The following is an 18,163-nucleotide window of genomic DNA, read 5'->3' on the forward strand; positions in this document are numbered from 1 at the left end:
TTTAAAAAAATTGAGGTATGTGGGACTTACCTGGTGGTCCAGTGGTTAAGACTCTACACTTCCGTTACAGGGGGCGCGGGTCCAATCCCTGGTTGGGGAAGTAAGTTCCCGCATGCCGCAGCCAAAAAATTTTTTAAAAAATTGAAGTATAGTTGCTTTACTTTAGTACCATTCCTGGAGCTAATTCAGTTGTGTATATTTAGGGTTTTGATCCTTTTTTTTTTAAATTTCTTTATTTAATTTCTTTATTTTTGGCTGTGTTGGGTCTTCATTGCTGAGCGCGGGCTTTCTTAAATATTATGTAAGTTTCAGGTGTACGCTGTAGCAATACACAATTTTTAAAGGTTATACTCCATTTATAGTTATTATAAAATATTGGCTATAATTCCTGTGTTGTACAATATATCCTTGTAGCTTAATTGTTTTATACGTAGTAGTTTGTACCTCTTAGTCCCCCAGCCCTACCTTGCCCCTCTCCACTTCCCTCTCCCCACTAGTTTTTTCCCCTTATCTGTAAGTCTCTTTCTTTTTTATTATATTCACTAGTTTTATTTTTTAGATTCTGCATATAAGTGGTATACAGTATTTGTCTTTCTCTGTCTGACTTATTTCATTAAGCAAATACCCTCCAAGTCCACCCAAGAAAAACTCCTTTTTTAATAGTTCTGGCAATTTTATTACCCTCCTGAATTCTCTTTCTTGGTATTTGTACAGTGATCTGAGTTTGACTCATAGAATCATATAATTTTAGAGCTGGAAGGACTTATGAGTTCATCTTATTGAAACCTTTCATTTAGACTTGTGGTAAGAGAGATCTAAAGAGGTCAGGTACTAGTTTTGACTATTGAAGGCAGAGCCAATTGTAACGTAGATCTTGTGGCTCTTTGTGTTCTATTGTGAGGTCCACGTATCTATAAAATTCTAGCAATTGGACCTGTTCCTTTAAGCCCAGTTCTTACCTCCTCTCTGACTGACATCTGTCCCTTTCCCTCAGGTAGGATAGTTTCCCTTTTTGGTGGGCTCCAGTAGAATTTGATATATATACCTCTATTATCTTATTTATTCCTTTATTATATAATTATTTATTTTTAATGTATGTCTCCCCTCTCAACTGGAAATTTCTAGAAGTCAGAGACTATGACTTCATCTTTGACTCCACAGTGTCTTAAAATATTTGTGGAGTAGCTTGTGAATTAGACCATCAAAGATTAGTCATATATACACTCAAACATGTACACATATACATACATACATACATGTATGCATCTGTTAATATATATTTGCATAGGGCTTTATAGTTTTATAGATGTTATGTCATTTGACCCTCAAAGTAAGCTTGGGGAGTAAGAGGCCAAAAACAAAGTATTTTCACCCTCATTATAAAGATGATGAAAAAAATGATTAGAGGTAAAATGACTTACTCAAAATCATACAGATAAGCAAGTGTCAGAATCAAAACTAACACTCATGTCTTCTAACTCCCAGTTTCTAAAACTTAAGGTTTGAACAAAAAACTTAATATATGTGCCTCTTAATCCTTCTTAGTTTTTTATTTCCTGAAATTCAGGTAATAGTTATTTATCTCACTCTGCCTTAGAGTAGAGATATAAATGTGGGAACTGCTATGAGGATCACAGACCTATAGAGATGTACCTTAAATCATTTGCCAGAAATAGAGATCTTTCCAAAAATACTCCTTGTCTTTGATTGGAGATAAATCAAATTTTCAAGGCAAGATCAATTTACCTTACACCCTTTTGGTGACCTTTCTTTCAAGGGAATATGTTTATAGATCATTAAAATTGGCTGTTATATGTAACATAATACTTTAGACTTTATCAGTCCATACTAATGAATAAGTACATAATATTTTTTAGATTAGACCAAAACCCTTAATACAGAAAACTATACGGAGTAAAGTAGTTACTGACCCGATAAACTGAACAGAGCACATCAGAGACTTTTAATTCATATGCATTTCCAACAAACACAATTAGATTTTATATAGTAGATAGTAAAATTTATTCTTTGCTCATAAGTTGATTTATCTAAATGGAAATAACAATAGAATTATTTGGAGAAAACAGTGCTATAAATTTGCCCCTAATGGATAGTGCTCCCAATTCTCAATTTCCTCAGAAATAGAGTTTTAAAAAGTGATTATATTTCTACTTCCTCTTGACTTTACTTTTGACCCCTGGTATTTAACATGTCAATGAAAAAGGAGAAAAATTTTACACAAAAAAAATGAGTTAGAAAAAGTAGAAGAGAGAGAGAATTGGTTCCTTTGGCATAATGTAAAAGAATGAGAGATTTACAGTTAAAATTCCTGGGTAAGTGAACTATGTGTGTTACTTTGGGCTAAGAATATATGTGTTATTCTTTGAGCCTCAGTTTCCTGGTCTGAAAAGTGGGGATAATACCACCTTCCCTGACTACCTCAGAGTTGTGAAAAAATTACATGACTTTTTTTATTATCACATGAGATGATAGATGTTGAACAGTGAATGGCTATAAGGCCTTGTTTTAAAGGAAACTACTATTTTGATGACTTCATTTTACTTAATTATAGGAATTCAGTTATTTTAAAATCCAAGTGCATCTCTATATATCTTTATGTTATTACTTTGATCATGTTCATTAAAAGCACCCAAGAAAAAACATAGGGCAAGTAAAAATTGTTTAATTTATTTAAATAAATAAAATTTTAAACCATATAAATATAAATAAAAAGAAATTGTGAAATAGTAAGCATAGTATAAAAAAATCAAGAATTGTGAGTTAGAGACCTGGATTCTGTTTTTTTCTTTTTTGTAACACCTTTATTGACATATTATTCTCATACCATAAAATTCAACCATTTAAGATACACAATTCAGTGGCTTCTAGCATATTCAGAGTTATGCAGCCATTTGCACAATCCATTTCAGCACCCCAAAAAGAAACCTCACACACTTTCATTGTCATCCCCTATCCCCATGAGCCCTAGACAACCACAGATCTACTTTCTGTCCCTACAGATTTGCTTATCCAGACATTCATATCAATAGAATAATACATATGTTGTCTTTGGACTGCCTTCCTTCACTTACATGTTTTCAAGGCTCATCCATGTTGTAGTATGTATCAGTGCTCCATTCATTTTTATTGCCAAATAATTCCATTGTATGTATATGGCAAATTTTATTTACCCATTCATCAATTGATGGGTATCGGAATTGTTTCTACTTTTTGGCTGAATTTTCCCCAGTTTTATTAAAGAATACCAACTCACAGATCCAAGGAACTCAGCAAACCCCAAGCAGGATGAATAACAGACCATATTATAGCCAAACTGCTGAAAAACAAAGATAGAGAAAAAAATTTTTAAACAACTGGAGCAAAAAAATACATTACATACAGGGGTACAGTGGTACCAGTGACAGCCAACTTTGCATCACAAGCAATGGAATTCAGGTGACAATGGAATCATATCTTTAAAATGCTGGAGAAAAAAGAGAAACAAACAAATAAACCTGTCAACCCAGAATTCTGTGTCTAGTTAAAATATCACTAAAAAATATAGGATTTAAGAAAGACTTTTCACTTACCACAAACAGACTTGCATCACAGGAAATGCTAAAGAAAGTTCTGCAGGTTGAAATGATAAAATACTAGATAGAAATTCAAACATTCAGGAAGAAAGTAAGTGCATTGGATATGGTAAATATTTCAGTAAATATAAAAGACTATCTTTTCTTTTAATAATTTTTTTTAAACTTTTTGTGGTATGCGGGCCTCTCACCACTGCGGCCTCTCCCATTGTGGAGCACAGGCTCCGGACGCGCAGGCCCAGCGGCCACGGCTCACGGGCCCAGCCGCTCCGCGGCACGTGGGATCCTCCCGTACCGGGGCACGAACCCGCACCCCTGCATCAGCAGGCGGACTCTCAACCACTGCACCACCAGAGAAGCCCTCTTTTAATAATTTTGAAAGACAGCTAACCACTTAATGGCAAAAAACATTTTGTATTGTGGGATTTATTATATATGTGTGTATAAAATATATTAAAACAATGGCACAAAAGTGGAGTTCAGTGCAAATTGACTGTCATGAGGTTTGATAACCTTGAGAGCAGCCACTAAAAATAAGAGGTATAGTTAAATAACTAATAAAGGAATTAAGCAGCATTAAAACTTTTGTTGATTCACTCAAAAGTAGATAGGAAAGGAGGGAATTCCCTGGTGGTCCAGTGGGTAAGACCCCACGCTCCCAATACAGGGGGCCTGGGTTCGATCCCTGGTAGGGGAACTAGATCCCGCATGTGTGCTGCAACTAAGAGTTCACATGCTGCAACAAAGAATTCTGCATGCCGCACCTAAGAAGTCTGCATGCTTCAACTATAAGCCCACGTGCTGCAACTAAGAGCCGGTGCAACCAAAATAAATAAATAAATATATATATATTTTAAAGTAGGTAGGAAAGGAGAAATGGTACAAGAAAAAATAGATGGGAGGGACAAATAAAAATGAATAGCAAGACTTAAACCCAACCATATCAATAATTATATTAAATGCCAGTATTCTAAATACTTCAATTAAATGGCAGAGAGGGTTATACTGGGTAAAAATGAAAGACCCAAGTATATGGTGTCTGCAAGAGATGTACTTTAAATATAAAGTCATGAATAGTTTGAAAATAAAAGGATGAAAAAGATTCACCCTATCAATAGTAAGCATGAGAAGGTGGCTGTGGCTATAGTCATATCAGACAAAGTAAAATATAAGATGAGTATTTCCAGATATAAAGGGGACATTTTATAATGTTAAAATATCAATTCCTCAAGAAGAAATAACAATCTAAATGTACGTTGACCTCATAATCGTTATTAAAAATACATAAAGCAAAAACTGACAGATGGGAACTTCCCTGGTAGTCTAGTAGCTAAGACTCCACGCTCCCAGTTCAGGGGGCCCGGGTTTTATCCCTCGTCAGGGAACTAGATCCCACATGCTGCAACTGAGTGTTCACAAGCCACAACTAAAGATCCCACATGCCACAACTAAAGATTCCACATGCCACAACTAAAGATTCTGCATGCCACAACTAAAAGATCCCGCATGCCACAACTAAGGATCCTGCATGCCACAACAAAGACCTGGCACAGCCAAATAAATAAATATTCTGACTTCCCTGGTGGCACAGTGGTTAAGAATCCACCTGCCAACACAGGGGACATGGGTTCGATCCCTGGTCAGGAAGATCCCACATGCCGCAGAGCTACTGAGCCCCCGTGCCACCACTACTGAGCCCACACACCGCAACTACTGAAGCCTGTGTGCCCTAGAGACCGTGCGCCACAAGTACTGAGCCCATGTGCTGCAACTGCTGAAGCCCACGCGCCTAGACCTGACGCGGAGCAACAAGAGAAGCCACTGCAATGAGAAGCCCACGCACCACAATGAAGAGTAGACCCTGCTCGCCGCAACTAGAGAAAGCCCACACGCAGCAACAAAGACACAACACAGCCCCCCCCCCAAAAAAAAAAGAATGTTTTAAAACCAATAATTAGGGCTTCCCTGGTGGCGCAGTGGTTGGGGGTCCACCTGCCAATGCAGGGGACGCTGGTTCGTGTCCCAGTCCAGTAGTATCCCACGTGCCGCGGAGCGGCTAGGCCCATGAGCCATGGCCGCTGAGCCTGCGCATCCGGAGCCTGTGCTCTACAACGGGAGAGGCCACAACAGTGAGAGACCCGCGTACCGCAAACAAAACAAAACAACAAAAAACAATAATTAAATTTCTCCCTTAGGAAGCTAGATAACAAAGAACAAATTTTACCAAAAGAAAGTAGAGGACAATAAATGACAAAGGTAAGAGCAGAAATCAATGAAATAGAAAATAGACAGAAAAAATTATCAAAGCCAAAAGTTGACTATGTGAAAAGGTTTATAAAAGTTATAAACCTCTAGCAAGACTGACTAAAATAAAAAGAGAAAATGCAAGTTACTAGTACCAGAAATGAAAGAAGCAATATCACTACAGATTCTAAAACAATAGTAAGTCAGTATCAAGAACAGATTTAGGCTAATCAATTTGACAATTTAGATGAAATGGACAGATTGCTTGAAAAACTCAACCTATAAAAATGACACAAGATGAAATTTAATAATTTGAATAGTTTATATCAATTGTAGAAATTATGTAAAATATTTAGAGAAAAAATAGTACCAGTCTTTTAGAAACCCTTTCAAAAATAGAGGAGAAACATTTCCCAGATTGTTTTATGAGAACAGCATAACCCTGATACCAAAGCCTGACAAAGACTTTACAAGAAAGGACAATTAAAGAACAGTATCCTTTGTAAACATAGACCCAAAAAACCTTATAAATTGAATTCAGCTAATGGAGTTTATCATAAGAATGCAAGATTGGCATATTCACCACATTATCACAGGAATACAGATTGAGTGTAATTTACCATATTGCCAGAACAAGGGAGAAAAAAAATATGATCATTCCAAAAAATCATTTGACAAAATTCAGCATCCATTCATGATAACAACTCTCAAAAAATTAAAAAGAGAAGGGAATTTTCTGTTTGATAAAGGCATCTACTAAAAATTTTCAGCTTAATGATGAAATAATAAATGCTTTCCCAATAGAGCAAATGAGTATATATAACAAAACAGAAACAGACTCACAGATATAGAAAACAAACTCATGGATATCAGTGGGGAGAGGGAAATGGGGAGGGGCAAGATAGGGGTATGAGATTAAGAGATACAAACTACTACATACAAAATAGATAAGCAACAAAGATATATTGTACAGCAGCGGTCCCCAGCCTTTTTGGCACTAGGGACCAGTTTTGTGAAAGACAATTTTTCCACGGACCAGGGGGTGGGGGTGGGGGTGGGTTGGTTCAGGCAGTAACACAAGCGATGGGGAGTGGCAGGTGAAGCTCCACTCACTTGACCACTGCTCACCTCCTGCTGGGCGGCCTGGTTCCTAAAAGGCTGCAGACCGGTACTGGTCCGTGGTCCAGGGGTTGGGGACCCCTGTTATACAACACAGGGAAATATAACCATTATTTTGTAATAACCTTAAATGGAGTATAATCTATAAAAGTAGTGAATCACTGTGCTGTACACCTGAAACTAATATAATATTGTAAATCAACTATGTTCGGGTAAAAAAAAATGCTTCCCCTCCAGTATTGGAAACAAATCAAGGATGTTTGTTCTCACCATTTCTATTCAGTATTGTCCTAGAGGTCTTAAACAATGCAATAAGGCAAGAAAAGACATAGAAGTCATAAAGATTGGAAAGAGAGCAAAATTATCTTTGTTCAGTATAGTATGATATCACTTACGCGTGGAATCTAAAAGACACAACAAACTAATGAATATAACAAAAAATGAAGCAGACTTACAGATCTAGGGAACAAACTAGTGTTTACCAGTGGGGAGAGGAGAGGGGGAAACTATTGGGTGTAAGATAGGCTCAAGGATGTATTGTACAACATGGGGAATATAGCCAATATTTTGTAATAACTGTAAATGCAAAGTAACCTTTAAAATTATATAAAATTAAAAAAATTTTTTTTAAGAAAATTAGTAGACATAATGAGGATAATGATCAAAAGGCACCCTTGTGGTATTTCCCCAAAGAGCCTTCCCCTTCCAGATGGCAACAAGGAAAAATAAGCTTTGGAATGAGCCCTCTTTACATATCTTGTAACCAAGTAGCCTTTTGAACTATTCATAATATTTATTTGAGTTTCAGTTTCTCCAGGGGTGTGTGTGTGTGTGTGTGTGTGTGTATAAAGCAAGAGCTATTGGCCACTAAAAAATATTGCCTTTGTTCGCAGATTATGTGAATCTACACAACCCTAAGGAATCTGCAAAAAACTGCTAGAGCTAATAAGTAAATTTAGCGAGGTCAATACACAAAAATCAATTGTATTACTATATACTAGTAGGAAGCATTTAGAAAATGAAATTTTAAAAAATTCCAATTACATTAGCATTTAAGACGTGAAATAGTTAAAAATAAATTTAATAAGACATGCAAGACCTTTACACTCAAAACTATAAAACGTTGCTGAGAGAAATGAAAGAACTAAGTAAATGAAAAGATATACTACATTCGTGATTGGAAAACTCAATATTGTTACAGTGGCTGTTTCTCCCTTAAATGACCTATAGATTCAGTAAATCTCGATAGACTTTTACATAGAAATTAACAAGTTGATTCTGAAATGTGTATGGAAATGCAAACTAATCTTGTCAGACTAATTTTGAAAAGAAGAAATCTTAAATTATCTGATTTCAAGATTTAAAATAAATACACAGTAATCAAAACAACATGGCATTTTTGTAAAGATAGATCTATATAGATCAGTGGAACAGACTAGAGAGCCCAGAAATAGACCCACACATATAAAGTCAATTACTTTTTGACAAAAGGCTAAGGATACAGAAACAGATCAATGGAATAAAATGGAGGGGCAGAAGTACATACACCCATAGACAGTTCATTAATTTTAGGAAAAGACACTTAGGTGATTCAATAGGAAAAGGAAAGTCTTTTTTTTTTTTTTTTTGGCAGCATTGGGTCTCCATTGCTGTGTGCAGGCTTTCTCTAGCCGTGGTGAGCAGGGGCTACTCTTCATTGTGGTACACTGTCTTCGCATTGTGGTGGCTTCTCGTTGCGGAACACAGACTTTAGGTGCACGGGCTTCAGTAGTTGCAGCACACGGGCTCAGTAGTTATGGCATGTGGGCTCTAGGGTGCACGGGCTTTAATAGTTGTGGTGCGCAGGCTCAGTAGTTGGGCTTAGTTGCTCCGCGGCATGTGGGATCTTCCTGGACCAGGGATCAAACCCGTGGCCCCTGCATTGGCAGTCAGATTCTTAACCACTGCGCCACCAGGGAAGTCCAAGGAAAGTCTTTTTAACGTGGTGCTGGAATGACTGAATAAACATGTGGATTAAAAAAAACCCTCAACCCCTGCCTCATACTAAACACAAAAATTAATTCAATATGGATAATAGAACTCAATTCAAAGCTAAAATAATTAAGTTTCTAAAAGAAAATACAAGAAAGTACTTTTGTGACAATGAAGTAGGCAAAGGTTTTTTAATAAAGACACAGGGCTTCCCTGATGGTGCAGTGGTTAAGAATCCTCCTGCCAATGCAGGGGACATGGGTTCGAGCCCTGGTCCGGGAAGATCCCACATGCCGTGGAGCAACTAAGCCCGTGCACCACAACTGCTGAGCCTGCACTCTAGAGCCCGCGAGCCACAACTACTGAAGCCTGCACACCTAGAGCCCATGATCGGCAACAAGAGAAGCCACCGCAGTGAGAAGCCTGCACACTGCAACGAAGAGAGTAGCCCCCACTCACCGCATCTAGAGGAAGACCACGCACAGCAATGAAGACCCAACGCAGCCAAAAATAAAGAGAGGGAGGGAGGAAGGAAGGAAGGCAGGCACAAAAATTACTAAGCATAAATGAAAAGAGTAATAAAACTGGACTTCACCAAAAATAAAACTAATACTCATTGAAAGACACAATTAAGGGCTTCCCTGGTGGCGCAGTGGTTGAGAGTCCACCTGCCGATGCAGGGGACGCGGGTTTGTGCCCCGGTCTGGGAGGATCCCACATGCCACGGAGCGGCTGGGCCCGTGGGCCATAGCCGCTGAGGCTGTGCGTCCGGAGCCTGTGCTCCGCAACGGGAGAGGCCACAACAGTGAGAGGCCCGCATACCGCAAAAAAAAAAAAAATTTTTTTTAATAAATTTATTATTTATTTTTGGCTGTGTTGCATCTTCATTGCTGTGCGGGCTTTCTCTAGTTGTGGCGAGCGGGGGTTACTCTTCGATGCAGTGCACGGGCTTCTCCATGCGGTGGGTTCTCTTGTTGTGGAGCGTGGGCTCTAGGTGCATGGGCTTCAGTAGTTGTGGTGCACGGGCTCAGTAATTGTGGTTCGTGGGCTCTAGAGCACAGGCTCAGCAGTTGTGGCACACGGGCTTAGTTGCTGTGTCGCATGTGGGATCTTTCTGGGCAAGGGCTCGAACCCATGTCCCCTGCATTGGCAGGCAGATTCTTAACCACTGCACCACCAGGGACGTCCAAAAGAGCTTTTTTAAAAATGAGAAAATACTTAACAGACACTTCACAAAAGAAAATATATGAATGGCCAAAAACACATGAAAAAGGACTTAGAATAATTTGTCATCAGGGAAATGCAAATTAATAACATAGTCAGATACCATTTCACATCCACTAGAATGGCTAAAAAGCCTAACAACAGCAAATGTTGTCAAGGATGTGGAGCAACTAGAACTCCGTCACATTTCTGTTAGGAATGGAAAATGGCACAACCACTTTGGAAGTCTGACATCATCTTATAAAATTAAACATACCTTTACCTTATGACTCAGCAATTTCACTCCTAGTAATTATCCAAGAGAAATGAAAACATATCCACAAAAACACCTGTACAAGAATGTTTATAGAAGTTTTACTCACAATAGTAAAAAATTGGAAGCAATTCAAATATTCAACAAAAATATCAAACAAAAAATGAATAAACAAACTATAGCATAGTCTATGGTGATAGGAATCAGAGCAGTGGTTGCATAAGGGAGGTTGTTTGGAGGGAAGAGAAGGGAAGTTTCTAGAGTGATGGAAATGTTCTTTATCTTGATTAGGGTATTGGTTACCTTTGCGATATTGGTTACATAAGCATATACATTTATCAAAACTTTGAATTGCACTTAAGAGAAATTCCACTGTAGGTAAATTTTACCTCCAAAAGAGAAAGAAAAACCTTATATAATTAAAATAGAAGTGATTATTTCTGTAGTCAATACTATATGTGTGTGTGTGTGTCTAGGTATATATGTAATTTTACATAGTATATGACCAACATTGAGTGCATGTTTTAATTTTTTTCAACAAACATCTGTTGTGTATCTGCTGTGGGTCAGCCATTGTGATAGTTGCTGGGGATATAAAGGTGACTAAGAGAAAGTGGCTGGACTTATAGAGGGTGTAGTTGGAGCAATAAAAACACAAGAGGAAAGTGCTAATGTAAAAATGGATGCTGTGTGTGAGGTGAGTGCAAAGGAGGGAGAAAGTTATTGTGATTTGTTGGGGTTGGAGAGATGTGACCAAAAAGTGAATAAACTTTTGCACGGGAAGAGGGCTTTTTTAGGTCAAGAGAACCTCATGAACTAAGGCACAGAGGCATGAGCCTACATGACGTGTTTGCAGAATTTTAATTGGTCCAACGTGACTACAATAATGGGAGATGATATCACGATGGGGGACGATATACTTAATGATGGGACCAGATTGTACAGGGTCATAAAATGCCATACTAAGGAGTTTAGATTCATAGGCAGTAAGGGGTCACTGCTTTTAGGCAAGAGTGACATCAATTCCATTTTTTTAAAAATGTATCTGGTAGTAGTAAAGAATTATTAAAGTTGGGGAGAGATTAGAAGCAGAATGAACAGTTAGAAAGGGGTTGTGGGACTTCCCTGGTGGTCCAGTGGTTAAGACTCTGTGCTCCCAACGCAGGAGGCCCAGGTTCGATCCCTGGTCAGGGAACTAGATCCCGCATGCCACAAGTAAAGATCCCATGTGCCACAACTAAGACCCGGTGCAGCCAAATAAATAAATAAATATGAAAAAAAAAAAGAAAGAAAGAAAGGGGTTGCAAGAATCCGGTGGTCGTTTATTTTTTTAAATAGTTATTCACTAGAATTTTGTGATTAAACATTTCTAAACATTTGGCTATTTTTTTCTCTTTTTCTTTAAAATTAACAATAGAAATCCAGAAACATTTTGGACCACCACAGGAATGTTTCCCCAAGAGTTCATTATTTGTTTTCACAAACATGTAAGGATTGAAAGGCTTTTAATCCAGAGTTACTTTGGTAAGCATGATATTTTCATTTCACTTCATTTCATTAATTTTCATCATCTTTCAGTTTTTTCATAGGCAGAAGGCACATATGTAAACTTTTGGCAAAACACTGATTTTTTTTTTTACCGCATGGAATCCAGTTTTCTTGCTGGGGTTGATGGGTGGGGAGTATGGGTTAACTGCCTTGAGCACAGTTAGCCTCTCTGAAACTGCAAATTTGAAACCCTTCCAAAGCACATAATAATTTCCATGCAATTTACTACGTGAAAGCCTTTGGCAAAAGACCGTGTTATGAATGTAAGAAGCCAGCTTGCCAGAACACTAGGTTTCTTGACATCTTTATTCCAGATTCTTTTGGCTAAGGGTTCTCTGTCAAATTTTTTCTGACAATCTGATAATCCTGATTATTTGCATTTGATAATTTTGATTCTTTTATTAATAATGGCATTTTCTGAGGGATTCAGGAAGACTATCTCCCACTGGAACATCATCCTAATCCTGTCTTATGTTTATTTAAGGATAAAGTATGTCAGACAAAATCATGGCAGGAAACAGGATATACCCCAGATGACTCAAATGAAGAGACATTATTGATGGGACTACTTACAGAATTATGGCCTGGGTTAAGGGAACAACTAGGGATGGTGAGACACCCAAAAAGTGGCTACAGCAGTAAGCCATTACCTCCCCTGGGCCAAAGGAAGGAAATAGTATTGCTGGAGCCCAGTAAGTGCTGGAGCCCATGCATAAGAGCCTGCCCAACAGGAGCTGTAACCAATGAACGGACATAACAACTGTCAGACACGGCACTGAAATGGGAAGGGCGCGGAGAAAATACAACCTGATGTCACTTCCCCACTGCTCTTCAGTTTCCTTCCAGTGCCTCCAGTTGGCCAAATCCAACCAGTAGTCAGTGGGCAAGTGAGTCCAGGTGATGCAGTCCCCAGGGGTCCTCCCCACAGGGCACAGAACACAGAAGGGGAAGAATGGATTTGGGGTGAAGGGAACTGATTTAGGGGTAAAGGAAAAAACAGTGCAGAAGGAAGATGACTGCATTTTCTCTTCTGTCATTAATTGCGAAGGCTCTGGAGTCAGACCTAAAGTCTGAATTCCAGTTCTAGTACTTACTAGCTCTATATCATTGAACACTTCACCTGGCTTCTCTAAGTTGCCTGATTTCTTTAAGCCTGTTTCCTCATCAGTAAAGTAAGTTAATAATACCTTTCTCCTAAGATTGAAGTCAAGAGTCAATGAATATGTCTGACTCATAGTAGTTTCTCCATAAAGTTTTATGATCAAGACCACTAATGGTATTATTTACCAGTGTACAAAAAAACAAAAACACAAAACAAAAATCTAGATAATTCCAAATGCAGAAAGGCCCTACTAGCTTTGTGTTGTATGCTTGCAAACACTTGTAAGATTACAGTTACACAGTCTGCATTTTACTGTAGGGACTTACGGAAAAACGGAGTGAGTGAGTGATTTTCAGAACATGTTGTTCCTGATCCCAGTACTTTGTGCAGTCCCACCAATGCCTGATGGTCTCAGACAAAGGAAAAAAGGAATACAGGACAGCAACATAGAATTAGATAGATATTAACACTTTATTTTGTTTCTTTACAATGTCAGTACGGACCTTGAGGATTGAAAAGAGCACTTCTAAAGAGCCAGTTGATTTTGAGCAGTGGATTGAAAGAGGTATGTGCTGTTTCACCAACATTGTTCTGATCATGAAGAAGTAGAGAATTGTCCTTTACTCTGTATTTCCAACTGGGCTGCATTTTGGTGAAAAAAGATGACTTGAATGATACTTGTGACATACATATATATATATTTAAAAGGACCCTAGGTACCTTCTCCCCTATAAAGCTAGTGACCAGTCTTTCCTCCCACAAACCACCCCCAAGAGGTGACTAGGAACATTGAATGTTGAGGCTCAGGACTCAAGGAGACGAGGCATAGTAAAGAGAGTGAGTGAGACACGGAGTAGAAAACAAGGGATTTAAGTGGAAGCGTACATATTGAGTGGTGGGAACTCTAGCCTCCTTCCTGTGCTCTGCTCAGCGACCAGGAATATAGCCCCAGCCAGGAGATTGGAGGATTCATCTTTGGAGAAATTGAATGGTCCCAGAAGATCTGTGGATACTGACACAGGCTAGCTCATTCCTGGTCACCCTATCAAAGTCCAGTAGTCAACGAGTCTGGCTCATGCACATTTTTCAAATGATCTATTCATGAGTAACAGAAGCCAAAAATCACCAGACATATGATGAAGGCCTTAAAACCTCAATATAATCAAGCCTTTAGCTCTAATTCCAATCTATAGGAAAAGGGGATAGAGAACAAATTAAATGAAACCACGAGGAGGCAATATGAGAAAATGAGGGACATTTACAGGACAACTGACCTGCTCTCTTCAGTAAGTCAATGGTGTGGGAAAAAAGTGTGTGTGGGAGAGAAAGCAGTTCAAGATTAAAAGAGACTTAATTCTGATTTGAATAAACCAACTATAAAAAGACAGTTAGGGGGACAATGGGGAAATTTGAATATGGACTGGATATTAAAACATTTTTTATTGTAATATGATAATGGCATTGTAGTTATATAAGAAAATATTCTTATTTAGAGATAGATAACCAAATATTTAAAGGTGAAATGTAATTATGTCTTAGACTTTCTTTAAAATACTTGAGCAAAAAAAATTAGATAAATCAAGTATGGTGAAATTTTAGTAATTGCAAATTCAAGATTATGGGTATATATAGGAGTTATATCCTGTCTTTTTTATGTATGTTTGAGATTTTCCAATTTTTCATAATTTAAAAAAATGAAGCAAATGAAAGAAGAGGTTATTATTAACTTCTAGTAGAGAAGGAGTTGTCTAAGAAAGAAAATGTGTCACAATTTATTACTTATTTCAGCAGTAAATAATGTTTAGATAGATAATAGTATAACCATCAAGTATTGATTTCAAAATTGAGAGGATGGCAGGAGGGAAAATTTGCAGGAGGAGGAGGAAGAGGATATTGGTCCAAGAGACATAAATTTTACCTACCATAATATAAAGTCAGTAAAAAATTGATAAATCAAGAAAAGGAGTATAAAACATAATTCCAGGAAAAACAGCTTAAAGTGTTGAAAACATTTGCCTTTAGGGAGCAGGACTGGAGGAAAAGGGGTCAAGCAGGGAATTACTATTTTTCATTACTTCAGAGAAAGGTTAGGAAACAGAAAGTCATACATAATCTTACTTCCCAGAAACTTCCCTTTTTGTACTACATGCCTTTTAAAATTATGTACACTATTTTGATACAAACAAAATTAATTTCTAAATAATGTCGACATTATTATATCAATTAAATATTTCATGTTTCCAAAAGAATGTTTGATGTGATTAACTCATGACCAAATAAAATAATCTGTCCTAAAATTACACAATTAAAGGTTTTCTAAAGCTGGACACCAGAAAAGATCAATTCGTGGGTGGCATAACTCAGCATCATAGTGAAAATTCATTGTGAGAAACTGAGCCCTAGTCTGTACCCATGAGAATGGTAAGATGGCTCCTTTCAGGCCTGCAATTACTCTTAGTAACTTGATCCTTAAAAAGGACTTTCACATTTTATCAATTCTTCACTTTATATTCCTTTACTGTAATTTACATTTACTTTTATTTATACTCACTAGAGATATTTTATAGCTCATAGTTTATCTTTCATACCTTTTATATCAAATATCTCTATTTTTATATTGAATTTTAACCCCCAAACACTGGTAAATCTGGTCTGACTATAGTTTACCAGATATCGTGTGTTGCTGAATATAAATTTCAATATGTCCTCATGCATTTTGAGCCCTACCTCAATTCTGTTGAATTTGTGTTTTAGATCTGGTACATACAGAGGGGCAGCTTCAAAATGAAGAAATTATGGTAAGTAAATATACTTTGAAGAGATAAACATTATCTTTAGCCAGCACAGCGTATTTAAATTTTACACCTAACTCCATAGTCATAAAGTTAATAAATACCCTCATAATATTATAGGTTCTGTGTCTCATCAACCAATAGAGACGGTTATTCTCAATAATATATAACAGTATAATAATAATATGACAGCAAGGATAGAACAGAATTCACTTGTTTTTGTTTTATTTTGTTTATTCATTTATTTTGAAGTATGTACTTGCTTTCCTTTCACTTGATTCTGTAGGCCTTATAGAATAGGAATCAAAAAAGGTTGAGATGCCAAAATCGGATGTTAATTTAAGTATGAAAGGACAAGGGAGATTCAGATAAGGGAACTGGAGCATAGGATCAGCAACAAATAAGCCAAAGAGAGATGAGGTGAAAAGAGAACCAGCAGTTTCCAACAACATTCCATTGGGCTTTGCTTGTCAAGTGGAATGAATGCCCATTGATGAGGAAGCTGCTGCCTCATCAGGAGTTTCTCTGTTCCTGCTAGTTTGTCAGGCCCTGGTTTTAGACAAACACAAAAAGCCAAACAACTGTGAATATGTGTTTTTTAGGTAGTAGTGTTTATTTAACTAAGGTGTCTCTAAATAAGGGTTAAAGAGGTACCTTGTCCATTAGGTTTCCTTCTTCACCAACTTACTGGCAGCTGCTATGAAATCGGTGTTTCAAATGATTCTCTAGGAGTTTTTGAATCCTGTTAATTATCTTCTCTACCACCTAAGTGTGCCCAATGACTGGGGAGGGCAGTGGGGACCAGAAAAATGATTAATTAGACAATTTTATCTTCCTGTTTTTCTCCATCTTTATTAATGGGTTATGGTTAGTAAGCCTCTGCTGAGTATTTTGTTTCAGGACTCACTGTGGATCAGGGAGGGTTGCAGCATCATAGAGCATTTGGAGAAAAGTAAGGGGGAATGGAAGGCTGTAAATCACCCAAAGTTTAGTACCCTCTCACAACAGCTTTTACTATACTTATTTTCTTCTAGTTGTTAACCAAATGCATTACATAGTTATAATAGTATGTATGAAAAAATTTGTATCTTTTAAAAATTTAATATTGTATCAAAAGCTTCATAATTATAATTTTAAAATTAAATGTATGCAGATAGATGTTAACTGATTTCCTTTTTCCTCTCTCTGTCATTATAACTAATACTACAGGGGACATCTTATGCCTGTTCCTGCTACCACAATGTTCACCTTTTTAATTATTTTCTAAAATTAAATTTCAAGGAATGGAATTACTGGGTCCATGGGTATAGACATATTTATAGCTTCTTATATATACTGCCAGATTGCTTTTCGGAGACTTTTTTTACATTTTTATATAAATGTAAAAGTATAATATTCAGGGTAGTGTATTCTGAGGCATCATCCAACAAATGAAATCTCTTATTATGAAAAATACTTCAGAAAAGCACTTTAAAAAAATTAATCAGGGCTTCCCTGCTGGCACATGGTTAAGATCCGCCTGCCAGTGCAGGGGACACAGGTTCGAGCCCTGGTCCAGGAAGATCCCACATGCCACGGAGCAGCTAAGCCCGTGTGCCACAATTATTGAGCCTGCACTCTAGAGCCTGTGAGCCACAACTACTGAGCCCTTGTGCCACAACTACTGAAGCCCGTGTGCCTAGAGCCCGTGTTCCGCAACAAGAGAAGCCACAGCAATGAGAAGCCTGCACACCGCAACAAAGAGTAGCCCCCACTAGCCACAACTAAAGAAAGCCCATGTGCAGCAACAAAGACCCAATGCAGCCAAAAATAAATAAATAAAATAAATTACTTTAAAAAAATTAATCAGAATTGTACAGTGCAATTTTTAGCTCCACCTGCTATTCTTCCTCAAACCAAGGCTGATATTTGGCTGCTACATATCAGAATAACTGTACTGTTACATGTGGCTGGCTTCTCTTCTGAACATTATATCTTATAAATCATTATATATTTAGAATATTATTCTTGCATCAAACACTTTCTTCTGCTAACTGCTTGTTTAACAGTTAACTAGAATTCTAAATCATCTATATTGATTTTTCCCCTACAGGTACATGATGGCCACGCCACTTACTTGAGATTCATTATTGTATCAGCCTTTGATCATTTTGCATCTGTGCATAGTGTTTCTGCAGAGGGAATAGCAGTCTCAAATCTTTCTTAATAATTATAACAAAATACTCTTGCACTATTTTTTAACAATATATTTATTTAAACATGAAGTTGTTATTATTAAAGGTATTTGTATCAATCTGTTTCAGTTTTTATTTATTTT

The 18,163-nt window shown here is 37.4% G+C and overlaps 1 protein-coding gene and 1 non-coding gene across 5 annotated transcripts in view; both read left to right on the forward strand.

Moving 5' to 3' along the window:
- The window catches only part of IFT25 (intraflagellar transport 25), a 37,809-nt gene that overhangs the window by 15,906 nt on the left and 3,740 nt on the right, over positions 1-18,163 (forward strand). For 2 of the 4 annotated variants that reach the window (XM_033435456.2, XM_033435462.2), the window contains 4 exons: positions 11,822-11,928; positions 13,551-13,619; positions 15,809-15,852; positions 17,056-18,143. In XM_033435456.2, coding sequence (XP_033291347.1) covers positions 11,822-11,928; positions 13,551-13,619; positions 15,809-15,852; positions 17,056-17,280 — 445 coding nt within the window. In that variant the 3' untranslated portion in view covers positions 17,281-18,143. Of the gene's footprint in view, positions 1-11,821; positions 11,929-13,550; positions 13,620-15,808; positions 15,853-17,055; positions 18,144-18,163 lie in introns of those variants that run through there. The other 2 variants (XM_004273825.3, XM_049711089.1) reach the window with 2 other exon arrangements.
- TRNAG-CCC (transfer RNA glycine (anticodon CCC)) lies at positions 11,527-11,599 on the forward strand. Its single transcript has one exon. It is a non-coding gene; the product is annotated as a tRNA-Gly (tRNA).

The sequence above is a fragment of the Orcinus orca genome, chromosome 1 (genome assembly GCF_937001465.1).
Source record: "Orcinus orca chromosome 1, mOrcOrc1.1, whole genome shotgun sequence".
In the NCBI taxonomy this organism is placed as follows: Eukaryota; Metazoa; Chordata; class Mammalia; order Artiodactyla; family Delphinidae; genus Orcinus; species Orcinus orca.